General features: G+C 33.7%; 2 protein-coding genes across 5 annotated transcripts; both read right to left on the bottom strand.

The window, feature by feature from the left end:
* Positions 1–329: 329 nt before the first annotated feature.
* LOC103487200 (protein REPRESSOR OF SILENCING 3) lies at positions 330–3,465 on the bottom strand. Its single transcript, XM_008445431.2, has 4 exons — positions 3,140–3,465; positions 2,723–2,947; positions 2,194–2,634; positions 330–1,700 (listed from the first exon to the last, which is right to left on the bottom strand). The coding sequence occupies exons 1-4, from the start codon at positions 3,347–3,349 to the stop codon at positions 609–611; spliced, it is 1,968 nt and encodes a 655-aa protein (XP_008443653.2). The 5' UTR covers positions 3,350–3,465; the 3' UTR covers positions 330–608.
* Positions 3,466–10,742: 7,277 nt separating this feature from the next.
* LOC103487198 (uncharacterized) lies at positions 10,743–15,300 on the bottom strand. 4 transcript variants are annotated; one of them, XR_007819105.1, is made up of 8 exons: positions 14,719–15,289; positions 13,936–13,989; positions 13,746–13,826; positions 12,604–12,673; positions 12,423–12,511; positions 11,942–12,292; positions 11,655–11,845; positions 10,837–11,088 (listed from the first exon to the last, which is right to left on the bottom strand). XR_007819105.1 is itself a non-coding variant. In XM_008445430.3 (7 exons), exons 2-7 carry the CDS (start codon positions 14,893–14,895, stop codon positions 10,954–10,956), a joined length of 606 nt encoding a protein of 201 aa, XP_008443652.2. In that variant the 5' UTR covers positions 14,896–14,927; positions 15,028–15,300; the 3' UTR covers positions 10,743–10,953. The 4 variants fall into 4 exon arrangements, 2 of the variants coding, with proteins under 2 accessions (XP_008443652.2, XP_008443651.2); XM_008445430.3 differs by lacking the exons at positions 11,655–11,845; positions 11,942–12,292 and having other exon boundaries at positions 10,743–11,088; positions 14,719–14,927; positions 15,028–15,300; XR_007819104.1 differs by having other exon boundaries at positions 11,655–12,292.
* Positions 15,301–15,806: the final 506 nt, after the last annotated feature.

Here is a 15,806-nt window from a genome sequence, read left to right as displayed (position 1 = left end):
GATTCGCAAACTTCCAATTTTGTTTTCTTATTAAAAACTATTCATTTTATTTTGATGTCCAATCACATCATAGAGGATTAGTGGAGAATCATATTTTTTAGAGTTAACCTAATTTTAAGATGTGCTTATCTATTTTCTTCGACGAAGGTTGTCGTTTTCGCAATAAAAAATAAAAAATTTTTAAAAAAGAGAGATTTTTTACTCTTTTTCTGTCAAACACTTCTGATTATCCAATCAAACAATACGAAAATTTAGAAGAATAATTTTAACGGGCTAAAAGAGCTTTTCATCCACTAATGTCACCCCAAACTCATTTCTAACACTATATATAAATACAATTATCAAATGTGGTTTTCTATTAAAAAATTCGATAACTTACAATTAGTCAAAACTAGAGTCGATCTTATTTGTGTATGCATAAATGAAATAGCCATTTTATGTTTAGAACAAAATATTTGAACGAGCCCTATCTTCAGTCATACACATAAACCTACTCAAAGCTGTATCTATATGTTCCTAAGTAGATGAAACCAATTTAAGTTCAGATACAATCATGGCCCCTCATTCAAGCAAGATTCAAGAGTTACATACCTTTGATAATGAGTGATCTATTGTCTCTGTTTTTTCTTCTTGGAACCACCAGAAAGAGCAGCTTTTATCTTCGTCCACTCTGCTACCGACTGAGAATTTCTCATAAACGGGCAAGTTTCGCCACTTATTACATCAAATGAACCTCCTTGCTGTGGCAAATTACTCTCAATAATTTGGGTTGGACAGGTCTCACACTCTTGCACTGCTTGTGGTTCATTCTTCTTGACATCATTAGAGTCAATTTCGTCTTTACCAATAACAAATGCAGTAGACTCATCTTCAGCTATACATTCACTGTCCTGCTTTTTCGGAGCATTAGTTTCGCTCCAAAGAGAAAAATTAGCATTGCTAGCACCAGCTTCCCCTTGTACCTGCTTCCCAGAAGTATTATTTGGTAAAATTTGAGTAATACTGAAGGAGGTAATTTCCTCACTGACCAATTGCGTCCATGAAGATTTTTGCCGCCATGAAGAACCTCTGCCTTTATTCGAATTGACATTTGGAACTGTACATTGGGCGTCTAGGAAGCTCTCCACAGATTTCATTTCTTCCGATTTGCTTTTTGATATTGGGTCAGCTCCAACGTCGGTATTTATGTTAGGAGTTGAATGAGCTAGATTCAGATCAGCAGAAGCAGCTTCCTCTTGATCTGCTGAAGGAACCGAGGGCAGCACTTCTGTAATGTTGAAAGAAACATTGATCTTCCCTGATTGAATTTCATCTGTTTGGCTTCCTAAAACTGCAGCCCTTGCAAGGTCACTGTTTTTGTTAGGAGTTGAATGAGCTATACTAAGATCATCTGCTTCTGATTTCTCTTCATTTGCTGAAGGAACTGAACACAGTATGTCTGAGATGCAAAATGAAACATTACTCTTATCCCGAATAAGTGTTTTCCATAAAGATTTCTGAGACCGTAAAGATTGAACCGGTGGACCTCGATCAGGAGCTTGAGGTCTTGAGGATCTCGCTGGATCATATGATGGATCGGTACCCCCATTGCTGGTAAAGATGCTGGGTACAGATTCATTACCATCAAATTCCTCACTAAGAAAAGATTTCCTTTTCTTGCCTTGAACTCTGCAATTATTTTTCTGGTCCCTGACCGCATCCTGAAATGGTTCACTTTAATAATCATACCTCAACTCAAAGTTGAAGATAATAAATTCTAACTAAATGTAAGAAACCAAAACACTGCAACAAATCCTTGGAATGAACATTGCCCTCTTAAGTACTTTCCTCCACCCTAAAATAAATAAAAAGGCCCCTTTAGTAACCATTTCATTTGTAGTTGTGGTTTTTGGTTTTTGAAAAGTATGCCTCTTCTTTCAATTTTTATACTATGGTTCTCATCTTTCTTGAGTAAAAGTAAAATTCTTAGCTAAATTCCAGAAATAAAAACAAGTTTTTAAAACCTAGTCTTTTTATTCTTCAAAACTTGGCTTTGTTTTGGAAAACAAAGGAAGAAAATAAATAATAAAGCAATAAATTTTAGAGTAGAACGAGCTTTCATAGGCTTAATTCTCAATAACAAAAAAATAAAATAGTAACCAAAACAAAGCCTAAAAGAATAGTAATTGTGGTGATGGTGGCATGATTCGTAACCTTGCTGTTCCCATGAGCTTTGAAGATTTTATTTCCACTGTTCAATGCCATACTTTTGGAATTGCAGTTACTAGCCATCACATTAAGCACAAGGTTATCTTCGTCACAGTCCACTTTATTATCTTCAAGTAGTTGATTATCAGTCAACATCGTAGAGTTGTGTTTATCATTGAGTGCCATGGAACCGTTACAATTAGATTGAGAAGCTTCTTCCCTCTCAAAGAGCTTGTTCATCACTGCATTCATCATCTCAATTTCATCTTCAGCCATTCCACCATTCTCAGCATTCAAATCTCTTGTTTTTGTGTCCTTAGAATTGCCAATGGGAGAAGAAACATCATGCTCTTCACAGTCACAAAAATGCACAGGAAAAGGAGGCACCTCAACATGTGGAAAGTCATATTTGTGAGTCCCTGTTCCACTAATTGGCAAAGACTTCACCTGTAAACAAAATTTCATACTTAAGAATCCAATGAACAACCATAAATTGCATCATCTCAAAATGAAAACTCAATAAGCAAAGAACAACCTCTCCTAAGCTTGGAAAGAAAATATTAATGTGCTCCGACTTGGTGACATGCTGAGTAGATTCTGGAGCCACAACCTCCATGTCTGCACCAACCTCCATGTCTGCACCAACATTACTATCCCTAATTTGAGCATCTTCCTCCCACTCCCGCTTCAAACGAGCAAGATAATTTTCCTTGGCTTTCTCAAGCCTTAACTTTCCTCCTTTCCAAGCACATCCATTGTACTGTGTATAAGAATATCAAACTTTTCAGCAGCTAAACTAGGAGGACGCCGTTCAATTCATGAAGAGATACGAACAGTACATCAACCGAACTAACATTAGGTTAAAGTCGCAGCCAAAAACGGAGATGAGCACATGAAGAAAAGGTTTTACTACGCAATGAGTTTGGCAATGGAATCGAGGAGAAAAACTTACAGTGCTGAAAAGTTTGGAGAGGGAAGATTGGGAGGACGGAAAGAAGTCGACATAAGCAAAGCTGCGAGATTTGGTACGAACGAAATCGACGGCCTCCACCACACCGCCGACGCTGTGAAAAACCTTTCGAAGATCGTCTTCGGTCATGGCGGCACCCAGTCCTCCGACGTAAATTCTCATCTTTTCGGAAGCACTTTGTCCTCTTTCCATGGCTTTTCTTCTTCTTCGAAGCGCTTCAAGTTGCAGGCTTCCAGCAGTTGCCCAAATGCACTTCGCTTGGCTCAAGTTGTCAGGGTTCAAGCCCCAGTTGAGAGAAAGTGACAAAATAAAAAAGCAATGTTTTATAAATTTGGAAAAAATTGCACCAAATACAACAAAATTAAAAAATAAATATAATCTATAGCACAACAAAATAATATTTGTAAAAATGATACTTTTTTTATCGGTCATGTAAATTTTTAAAAATGACAATTTTACTCTACATTTTCCTTCCTTTCATACCACCAATGATCGACTCCTATCAATGATACCATACCTAATATGTCAATATGTTTTTATTAATTTATCATTGATAACTTGAATTTTGAATTTTTATATGATCTAAATATTAATAGTATAACCTAAAATCAATAATTTATTTTAACAAAAGTTACAAAACTAAATCAATTTTATTTATATTATTAGCGATAGAAGCTATCATATGGATATTATGTTACTAGTGATTCAAAGATATTATCCATAACATGCTAATTTGATCTCTTTTTTTCTATTTATGATAAAAACAAACAACCACAATATCACTTTATAGTAGCATTACCTTGATATCGTTAATATATAGTAGCCTATTAGGGATATTATTTGTGATCGCAATAGAAGAATATCAGTGATAGTAGCTATCAAAAATATCAAACGATAGCCTAATTAAACCTCATCAGCTCAAAATGATATGTTTACCACCTATAAAAGATATTTTTCTAATGAGATCGCTTATACTTGCTATCAGTAATATTCTTCTAATGCAATCATTAATAGATAATGTTAGTGATATCATTTTACATTGATAGAATATTAAAAAATTACTTATAGTAACTATCAGAAATAGCAATTGATAGCAACATCGCTTATAGAAGATATCAGTGGTAGCAACCGATACTGCATTTCTCAAATTGGAAGCTAATACTTATAACAGTTATCAGCGATAGCAGCTAACTATAGCAAGTGATACTCTATTTCTCAAAATGAAAATTATTATACCCTTTGGTGGCGATCATTGATAAAAGCTATCACTAATATATGTTATCAATATATATCAACGAATAGCATATTTCTCAAATTAAAAGTTATCGTTAATAACATCCATCTGTGATAGCAATGTATAACAGCTATCGCAGATAACTTTTTTGTGTTTGCGATTTTTCATCTCCTCTTCCAGAATTTTTTCCTTCTTTGTCATCTTTCATCTTCTTTTTTTTTTTTCTTTTTCCACTACACCATTGTGTACCAAAATCTAAACGATCAGTTGTGTATCCCAGATAGACAGAGATAAATCACTTTACTGTCTATCCTAGAAAGATAAGTGATATATCTAAACGATCGTGTACCAATATCTAAATGATCTTGGTACAAGATCGTGTACTCAATATCATTTTGGTTTGGTACAAGATCGTGTACCAAAATCGTTTAGATTTGTAACTCATAGAAAAGAGTTAGATCCTTGGCGTATAAATTTGTCCAATTTACTCTTGACCTGAAATAATGATATTTAAATCCAAATTAATCTCTTATGTCCAGGGCATATCCAGACTTTACACTAAAATTGCAAAAATATAAGAACTATCCCAAAAATGGGATTTTGGCATAGCTAGCACGTAGGGCATGGGTGGCAGATCGCACGCGCGCACGCAGGCTCAGAGGCCTGGCCGTGTGCTAACCTCACAAGCCTCGCTACGCGCTGCATGCCTGCTCACAAGACTAGTCGTGCACCATGCATTGCACATTACGTCTTTGTCTGCATGTGCATGACATCCTGCATTGCCTAAAAGCGAGTCTCATGTCGCCTAGTCGTGTAGTGAGCATGCTCCGAGGCTTAAATAGCCTCTCTTACCCAATTTGCACGCTTAACTCACACTATCATCTTGACACTCGACCCACCCTTGGCCTTGCCTAGAAACTTGATTTTCTACCAAAAACTCTACTCTACTTTGGAGCTTAATAACTTAAAATATATAACTCAAATCAAGAAACTTCCTTCAACAAACTTGTTTAAAAATTTCTTAAATAGCTTACCTCAAAATGTCAGCCAACAACTCCAAGTATTGAGATCTGTAGCTCCAAAATACTCAGCAGTACCCAATTTTCCTTTAAAAAATTCACCTTTGTGACTTTCTTCACTTCAACCTCTCCCTTCCTAGTCTTCTCTTTTGGCATTCCTTCCTTGGATACTAGACTCAATTTAGAAGATTTTCCAAGTGGAATTACTCAATTGACATCAGTGGATTGTGAACATCATTCATCCAAAGTTCCCTTTATATAATCTTGCATGCTACTTTATTGGCACCTCCTTCTAGCCTTCTACACATCATACCTCTCAATACCCACCTCATGCTACTCATCTTACACTTCCTACTTGGAAAACTTAAGTGTCTTACATGTTAGGCCATTTGTACTCCACTTTATCTCTTGCCCAAATCTTCTAGCACCCACATGGCCGCTCAACCTTTTGTCTTTAGAGGTTATTTGGACAGTTCTTGCCACCTAGCCCATTCTTCTCGCATGTCCTATCATGTCACATATCCCAGATTGAATAGTTTGTCTTGATCATATGGTCCATCTAGCGTAGGAAGACTTGGTTGCATGCTAACCTCTTTAGAGGTTTTTAATACTTTCAAAACACCCAGCTTGCTTGCCTAGCACCATCTTCCTCATCTAGCCAATCTTGTCTACCTAAATGCCTAACTTGCTCACCTAGCATGCCCTTGGCCTAATAGTGTAGCTTGCCTAGCATTGTCTTGTCCTTGGAGGTTTTAGACCTAGTTGGCTGCCTATCCATAAACACTTAGCATGATCTTGGTTGTCTACTTCAATGTCTTTAGAGGTTATTTTGACACTTCTTGCCGCATAGGACAACCTTTTCATGCCCAATCCCAAGCTTTGCCCATCAGCTAGAAGTAAGATACAAGTTTAGCGAAAGTTTAGTCAAATTTTAAACATTCCTTAGACCTACCTTGCCTTCGATGACACTTAACCTTTATCCTTTTAACTTATTATCAAAATAATGACACATCTTCCATAAGACCAATATTAAATCATTTTTCTCCAACTAAACTCGATCCCTATTTTGGAGTTTAGTTTGAACTCTTTCCTTAAAAAAAAAGTGTCAGCATGTACCATTATCTTGCAAGTGAGTAGCTATATGTCACTTTCCTTTGTCTTCATTTTAACCAAATTCATTTTAATATAATTAATGTTATTTTGAAATAAATTTAGAATTTAAGAGCAAAAAGATAGAATTTGAATATTTTTTTTGTTTACATACTTTTCAAAAAGACTGAATGTTTGTCCATGTTTACATACTTTTCAAAAAAACAATTGTATAAATATATAAAAAACGATCGTGTATATAAATCTAAAAAATCATGTATACAGGTTTAAACAATCGTGTATATATATCACAATAAAAGTCTAAATGATCACATATTCTACAAAAACAACCACAACGATCATCTTAAAATGTCTACACTATCACGCAAATAAACGAATTTGATCGTGTTAACAAAGCTAAACGATCGTGTAATACATCATAGACCACCATGTACTTAGTCAAAATGATCTCGTAACTAAAATTTAAACGTACAGTCATCAAGCCTAAATGATCGTGTGGTGCACTTTTAATAAACTTCAAACGATCCTGTTAATACATGTAAATGATCTCTTAACTAAATCTTAAGGATCATGTCATTAAATTCACGTTGGAACATCTTGATGAACTATTAAATTCACGTCAAGATGGAATTCTTTGTTCTCTTGATCTTCCAACTTGACGTTTAAAGACTAGAGGTAATGTTTTCATGACAACATCTTCAACTCTCCAATCAAAATGAATTCCAAGAGGTAGAATACAACTACGGTATGTTACTCGTTTCTCTATAATAAAACTCGGATACATAAAAATAGGTATCTAAATTAAGCATTCATAGAACAACAAGCGCATGCGCACATATAATTTCTTCAACATCCCATACTCGATAGCTACAACATCCCATGTTTAACTTTACAATGAACTGTTGATTTCCATCCATTACTTTATATTCAGTCATACTAATTGGATCAACCTAATATATAAGACAAATAAAGGAAAATTAAAAAAGAATAAATATGCACAAATAGATTTCAATCTTTGTATATATCAGATAAATACTGTTAGCAATCTATATGTGTCTATTTGAGACAGACATAGACAAATTGCTATCATTGTCTAGGATAGACAAAGATAGCAGTTTATCTATTCCTATCCAAGATACAACCATAAAAGAAAAAAATTCTTACCAATAATCTTTTTGACTTTTCATGTTCTAAACGCAACATGTTCTCAACCCAAGAAGTCAAACGACTCTTCATTGCAAAAGCGACTTTACTTCTTTCATATAATCACTTTTGCAATGCATCTCTAATTGAACTAAGCATAGTAGCCACATGTGGTTCTCTAAGATCATTAAACACTAAATTTACATATTCTGCACTGTCATCATTTTGTACCTTCGCCTTTGTGAATATGTCCGAGAGCATTTCTCAAAACCAACACTACTAAGATAATCTCTGATATTTGGACAAATTGACTCCATTCATCTCACGTGATACTCAAATCCGTCAACAGTATAGGCACAAGCACAGCTAAAGAAATATTTATCAAGTAGTGGATCCTTAAAATGGAGTTTTAAGTTACTTAAAAGATGTTTTGTGCACACACAATACTCAACATCAGGAAACACTTTTAAAACTCCTTTAGAGATGCTAAGATGCCTATTAAAAACAATGACTAAATTAGCTTGCTCTAAAAAACTACCTTGTATCTTCTAAAAAAACTATGTCCATTATGCTTCATTTTCAAAATCTACAATGGCAAAAGCAAGAGGGAAGATTTGATTGTTAACATTTTGTGATGAGGCTATTAATAGGATGCCACCAAACTTACACTTCAAAAACATCCCCTCAATAGAAGTGATAGGTCTACAATATTACCACCTCTCAATTGATGCACTAGAAGCCATAAAGCAAAGCTTGAAATGACCGCTATCATCATTTCTAAAGCAGTGCATGTACCTATAATAATTATAAAACATTTCTATTAGCACCAACAAAAAATAACATATAGACTGTGATAGATGCTAATATTTGTCTATCTAAATAGACTGTGGTGTTTGTCTATGCCCATCTATTTGCAAATGAATTTAAATTTGATATACAAATCTCATCATATCTAGGTTAAATTCAACCAATTTATCAAAGGAGCTGGGAATATATTTACTATGTGTTCTTTTGCCTTTCAAGTTGTCTGATAACTTATATTAACTCCAAAATTTATATGAGCCTTATGCACAATCTCTTTTGGAATCGAAAGATCAGTAGACAAGAACCTAAATCATTTATCAAGCAAGTACCAATTACTGTTGAGGAAGCTTGCATGTGACAACTTTGGGTAGTATTCAATGAACAATCATGGTCAGAATGTATTTTCATAACATCCACAAACCATTCTTTTTATAACGAGATGCTCTAACATACCATTTACACCCTTCTTCTAAATATCTAAATTCAAGAGACCTCAAATTTGATACTGTAGTCCTAAATTGAAAGTTGTTCTTCACTGCTACTAAGCAAAAATACTTTGAAGGCACTTCTTTACTTTCAAATAAACTTATTTCCTTCAAATAAGAAATGTCTCTTATAACTTTATCATTTGAAACAGAAGAAGGAGAACCCATTTAAATGGCATATCAACATTCTCCTGTACACTGATAGAAAAAAAAGACATTCCCAAAGAATTAACACTTACATGAGCAACTAATGGATGTCTACTAGTTGCATCTTTAGCAAAAGCTAAATACCAAGCAACATCATTGTTTTTCTTTATCAGCACCATAGTTCGAACGTTACTTTTACCAAAATCAAGTAAAACAAGTAATTCTTCATCCAATTCAATTTGTTAACATATTAAAGCAACCAAAGAATTAAAGCTGACTCGAATATCTACTAAAATTTCAGCAACGGAGTAATTCTCATAAACACTATAGCCATTTCATTGACCTCCATCAAAAACAATAATAGGAATAAACATTGTAATCTGTAAAAAAAGATACAATTAAGTATTTAATGGTCACAAAAAGAAATAGATAGACATCTATCACTAAATAAAAGAATAAAAATGTACAAAACGATGATAATAAACACAATGCAAGAATAAATAGACGATCGTGCAAAAAAGATAATATATATTAAACGACCATTTGACAACGATAAATGGTCGTATTGAATAAAGTAAACGATCGTGTTGACTTAGGTACATGATCGTTTGACCATGCTGATCGTATTAAATATTGTAAACAATCATGTTGATATGCGTGTTGATTGGTAAACGATCATGTAATTCAATGTAAATTATCGTGAAAAACTTCAAATTATCGATCTTCATACTGAAATACAAAACTTTTACGGTAATTCTTAAAACTTCTGAACATTTGAAACGAAAAAAAACTTTAAAGTTCTTATCAAAAACAAAAAGACAAATAATATTCATAATGAAATATAAAATTCTTAGTTCGATGTAAACGACGTTAAAATCTTCAAACTAACGATCTTCATAATAAAATACAAAATGTCTTACAGTGATACATAAAGCTCCTAACATTTAAAACAAAATTTACATTTCATACCACAAACAAAAAAAAAAAAATCTTTATATGGAAAGGTAGAATTTTTATGAAAAATTTATAACCAATTAAACAGTTCGGACAAAGACGATAATTAGAGTACTTACCAAAACCAAGATCATTGAAACAATATTGACATAATAATATAAACAATCTTGATTTTCAAAGATGACGAAGAAAAGAAACAATGTTGTAGAAGATGATGACTATGAAAAAAAATATTATTGGATATAATTAATAAAGAGATGATGATCAAGATCAAAGATGTATAAAAACATACATGAATAATTCAAAAGAAAGTGAAAAATTGAAAAATCGTTATAAACCGATAAGAGCAAATATAAAATTTTAGAAAAAGAATAAAAAAATAATCACCCTTAGTAAATTTTTTTAAATTGTTATACAACCCGTAAATATTTTTCAATTTTGTTATATTTATAAAAAATTTCCTCACTAATATTTTAGTATTGAATTCAATTATTTAAAAATTATCATATGTTGAATCTTAATTGCAAACAAAAATGAAAGATGTTATTAAATTAAATTAAAGATTTCTACCCATCTGAATAATATATGTGTGTATATATGTATATATGTGTATATATGTGTATAAAAACTTTTTGCAATTTGAAAAGGGGAAAAAAAATGTCCCAACACAATTATGCAGCTCAAGTATGTTAAAACATCAGAAGAATCTAAGAAGTTCCCGAACAAATTAAGTTATTAAGTTGCATAACAATTTTATCATCTCAAAGGCCCTAAAATATGGTCTTTGTTCAAATAATTTATGATCCTTGAAAGGGTATCCAATAAGACATCCTTGCCAATCAACCTTTGGAGTACAATAACAATTGGTACATATTAATGTTGAGAATTAACCTTTTCTTATTATCTTTCTTTGAGTTCCTGTTCGAATTGGAGCAACTTTTCACGAACAGGCTGCAAAAATCGCTTCAAATCTTGGCAAATCTGAAACTTATCCTCACCCAGAAGATCTTTCTCTTCGCTCAGTCTCACGTCCATCTGCAACATTTCACAAGTAAAACTTCATGGGCCAGAATTGCAACTGGATAACCACCGGATAATCCAGAAATGATAGAAAATATGTTTTCATCTTCTCGCGTTCAACAACGAAAAATTTACTAGCTATTGAAACAAATCCCTTCTACCAGAACATAATGTAAAACAATAAGTTAAAAGTATCATTGGAGGATAATTAAAGAAGTCCTATTCAGTAAATCACCCAGAAAATCACCATTAATCATTGACGTGCCAACCTTCTTCAAAAAATAAATAAATAAATAAATAATTGAAGCAAAAAACCAATGCCAGATTCAAAATATTCACTTGCTTTCAGTCGCCTAAAACTCACTGGAAGACTATTAGTGGTGTTAGGCTCAAAGAGTTGAAGACTTGGGAGTTGAGGAAGCGGATTGTAAGATTCCTTGTTTGGTTCGAAGAGTTCGTGAACCCCAAGACTAAAGAAACATAAATTTTATGTCTTAAGAAAAAAGTCTTTATATCGCAGGCCCAGGCATTCACAACTCTAGTCCTTGACCCAAACGTAGTCCCCTTGTTGTTTAATTAACCTTTTTGAGATGTTGAGCCCAATTGGGCAGACCAATGATCAGCAGGAAGTTCACTGAGAAGCTGCTGCTAACCTCCAACTCTACTATCTTAATCTTGCGCTCTACACCACCTACGGGCGTTTGCAAAACCAGAAACAAAATCACTTCCCCACCTTCCTCATTGAGAACAAAACCCACTTGCTTTCTTGTCTCTGAAAGATCTGATTACCAGTCTATTAGATTAATCAGACAATGTTCATGTTCAAGGCATAGAAACTGGATTCAGTATCATCCACACGTTGCCTCACCCTAGGCTCATTTGATACGGAGTGAATCAAGGTTCAGCTGAAAGGTAGGTTGATTCGAGGGTACCCTCATCAAGGACTCATAATTACACGATAGGAAGGTGAGTTAATAATCAAAGCATACATAGAAAAATGAAAGAAAGAAATTGCTAGTAGGATTAAATAGAACTTTGTTCTCTATTCTTTGTGCTCAATATTGAGCTTTCTATTGTGGTCCAAGTTGTCTTCTCAGCAAGAGCAGATGCAAATAACTATATGGATTGACATTGAAGAACTTATCTACCATATGAGTGAAAAATCAGGGATAAAGCAATATAGTGTACACATCTGTCCACGCCCAAGGCAGCCTAACGCCTGTAAAAACGAGTTTGTTCATATTAATTATTACTTGTTTACTCCATCGAGTCCCTTAATGATTACCACCCTAGAACCATTCAAAAAATTTGCAGTCCCCAAAATTCAATGAAGACGAAGTACAACGTACCTGCAAGTCATCTAGCTCACCGAAAGAGAATTCTGGGACATCTATATGCCCCTTCACGATCTTCTTCTCCTGTTTTAGAGTCCACTCACCTGATATGATTTATTAATTGTGATAGTTCAGTGACTGCATAGACAAAAGGAAAGTGTTACTAAATAAATGCAATTAAGCTGACCACCACTACCTTTAATTTTCAATGTCAATTCATAAGTATAACCAACACGTTTCTTGTTGCGGACGGTCACTAAAAAAGCCTGCACACATGAATGTAGAATATAAGAGAGTCTGGGTCATTAATTGATAGTCAGAAAATGGTTAAAAAAGAAAAAAGGGTGATCTTTTTTAAAGGAAACAAGTCTCTTCATTGATGAAATTGAGAGACTAATGCTCAAGATACAAGAGTGTTATACAAAAATCAATGAGCAAAATTCCTACGGATCAGGGGTTCACCCAAACATCTCAACTAGATGGACACCCCAAAGCGCCCTCATCATTTCCTACAAACTAATCCCAATATAAAATGGTCCAAGGCTAAAACACAGCCATTACAAAGGAGGACCAAAAGTACTAAAATCATAGCCCTAACAAGAGTAACAAAATCCAGGCGAAAACAATACCAAGCAGCACAAAATACCTTAAACCAAGCAACCAAATAGAACTTAAAGCAGTAACAAAGACGAGTTGATATAACATCTTGCTTGCCATAATGGGATTTATAACTTATCAGAAACATTGTAAAACAGTAGATCCACCCAGTTATCATTAAAATTGAAATATCTTATGGGAATTTGCAATTGATTTCCAGTGATGTTTAATCAAAAAATAAAGCAGTCTTATTAATTCAAAACCAATGATTCTACATCAAATTAGGAAAATGAAACGGAAGAAAGGAAAGCACCAAACAGATAGAATTATATTAGTTGACTCAATTCCTGAAAGAAACCAAAGAACTTGATGAAAAAAAAAAATTGAGTAGGCTCGCCAAATTACGGGTTCAAACAGTATAACTATGTCTTAAATTTTAATGTTGCCACCTGCATAGGTATGAAATTTTGGACTTGAACAGTATACTTCTTCATATGGTTTTCCATTTACTACGTTGTATTTCAAGAATTTATCAAATCTATCTAACAAAAATGAACAAATAATTAAGAGTAAATAATATGGACCGACCAGATTTATTTCAAGAATTACACCACTATAAGCTAGTACAGATTTGTATGATACAATGATGATACTGCAAATCCCGCCAAAAGTATTCAGAATTGAATTTATGGAACAAGCATTATTTGTATGATTAAAATAGAAAGACGACTGGAAACTTACATCCCCAACACATTTTGACACATCCGCTATTTCTGCTCTACCACTGGAGAACTCCAAGGAGGCCACTGACATTAGCAACTCCTACAATAATAGAAAAGAAAGAGAGAACTCCTCTTAAAAAGAGGCAAAAACAGATAGACTGGCATGACAGAAGAAGGTACAATTATATTGCTCCTGTTGAGTTACGAACCTTCATTCTATCAGTTGCCCATTTATTCAAGTTTTTCTCCTCCCAAGTTCCAGCCTACAAGAATAGTGCAAACCACAGCAATAAGACAAATAGATAATCCTCTAGAAACGAAGATCCTCCCAAAAGCCAATCATTTTGGCGGCATTCCATGTATGAGATAATCTCAGTTGATCGCCTCCAAATCGTCACTTCTAATAAGTTATTAGTAGTATGTCTCAACATCCAAATTTCCATAGTAAAAGGCACATTCAACGTAATATTTGCCGTATCATATCTCAAAGTTAGGCAAATTAATCATTAACAAAGTTTGACCACCTTCCTCATTAACAAATTTCAACTTTCTTCCTGATATCGACATCATCCAATCAAATTGGTCAAAGATATTTAACAAACTGTCTCAAAGTCGGAAAACATTAACAGATGAAGGATCAATAAGGACTAAAACGCTATATTAGCAAACATTTTCTTTTCCTTTTCAGCAAACCTCCTTCATAACAAAAAAAAAAAAAAAAAAAAAAAAAATCATCCAAATCTTTCTCATTACTTTAAAGTATTACAAATATTCCAAATTCCAGAATTGAAAGTCATTTCAAAACTTTTAGTTGGTAAGAAATTCAAGCCTCCTAACACATAGGAGTGGACTTCAATATCAAATTTCAAACATGATCAAAACGCTAGACTTCCTTCAGCCATTAATCCTCCAGCAAATCAAATTATCTCTACTTTAACCAAAAAAATGTCAATGAAAAGAAAACAACCCAATTCAAAAACCAAACAAAATACCCGATTCCAAACGGAGCCAAGTGTGGGAGGCTGAGACGCTTGAGAAGCGAGAATGTCATCAGCAGAAAGTTTGCGAGGAACAGGAAGTGGAGCTGCATCTTGGCGCGTTTCCCTAACCCAATAAGTGTAAGAGGCACCTTGTTGGGTCTCTGACGAAACAGCTCCTCCATTCTCCATCACAAACCAAATAAAGAAAAGCTTGTTCCAATCTTGCCGATCACCAAGAATACAATATCTGATTCAAACAAACAGACGCCGCACGCCAAATTTGAATGCTGAAATGGAAAAGGAATGGATCTATGATCAAACCTGTATCGCTCTGTTTCGGAGGAAGATTCGTGAAGATTATGAATTACAGAGGAGAAAACAGGAAGTTTGGTTGATGTTTGTTTGTATAAATTGCACGAGATTCAACTAGGCTTTTCTCGAACGTTCTGCTCGGCTCGCGGATCGGTGTGATGAATCTATGCTTTTGAGATGATGGCCCATGTGAGACTATCTTTTATTTTGGTTCTGCAAAATGGCCTTGTTTTAGGGTTTTAAGCCTTCTAAAAGGGCTCAATCCTACGGCTCTTCTATACTGCCTCACGTTGTAAAGACATAACTAACCATTCGTATGATAACGTCTATGTTTCTTGTTATTTGTTTTTGTTTATCATGTTTTACAAAACGAATATACTTAATAATCATTACTATCTCTTCTTTCTAATTTTAAAAAACGTAAGCCCAAATTTTAGATAATATGTGTAGTAGTTCCTTTCAATTTCGTTTTGATTTATGTGTTTCAAAATTATCTCAAAATTGGCCAATGACTTAATTGGTTTATGTCTGTATTTTCTCTTCTTTTATCTTGGTTTACTTATTTTTTAAAATCTTGTATAGGTATGTTTATATATTACTAGAATACACATGTTGAAATTATATAGTTTCTTTCTTTTGTGTATATATATATATATATATATATATATATATATATATAACTAATATTGAACTGAGAGAAGAAACATAATATGATAATTTAAAAAAATATTAGTTTATTAAACTAAAGGGATATTTTTAAAAATAGTAAAATAATTTAAAATATTTAC

This window comes from Cucumis melo, chromosome 2 (assembly GCF_025177605.1).
Source record: "Cucumis melo cultivar AY chromosome 2, USDA_Cmelo_AY_1.0, whole genome shotgun sequence".
Taxonomy (NCBI): Eukaryota; Viridiplantae; Streptophyta; class Magnoliopsida; order Cucurbitales; family Cucurbitaceae; genus Cucumis; species Cucumis melo.
Note: the sequence above shows the minus strand (reverse complement) of the source record. Positions and strands in the feature narration are given on the sequence as shown.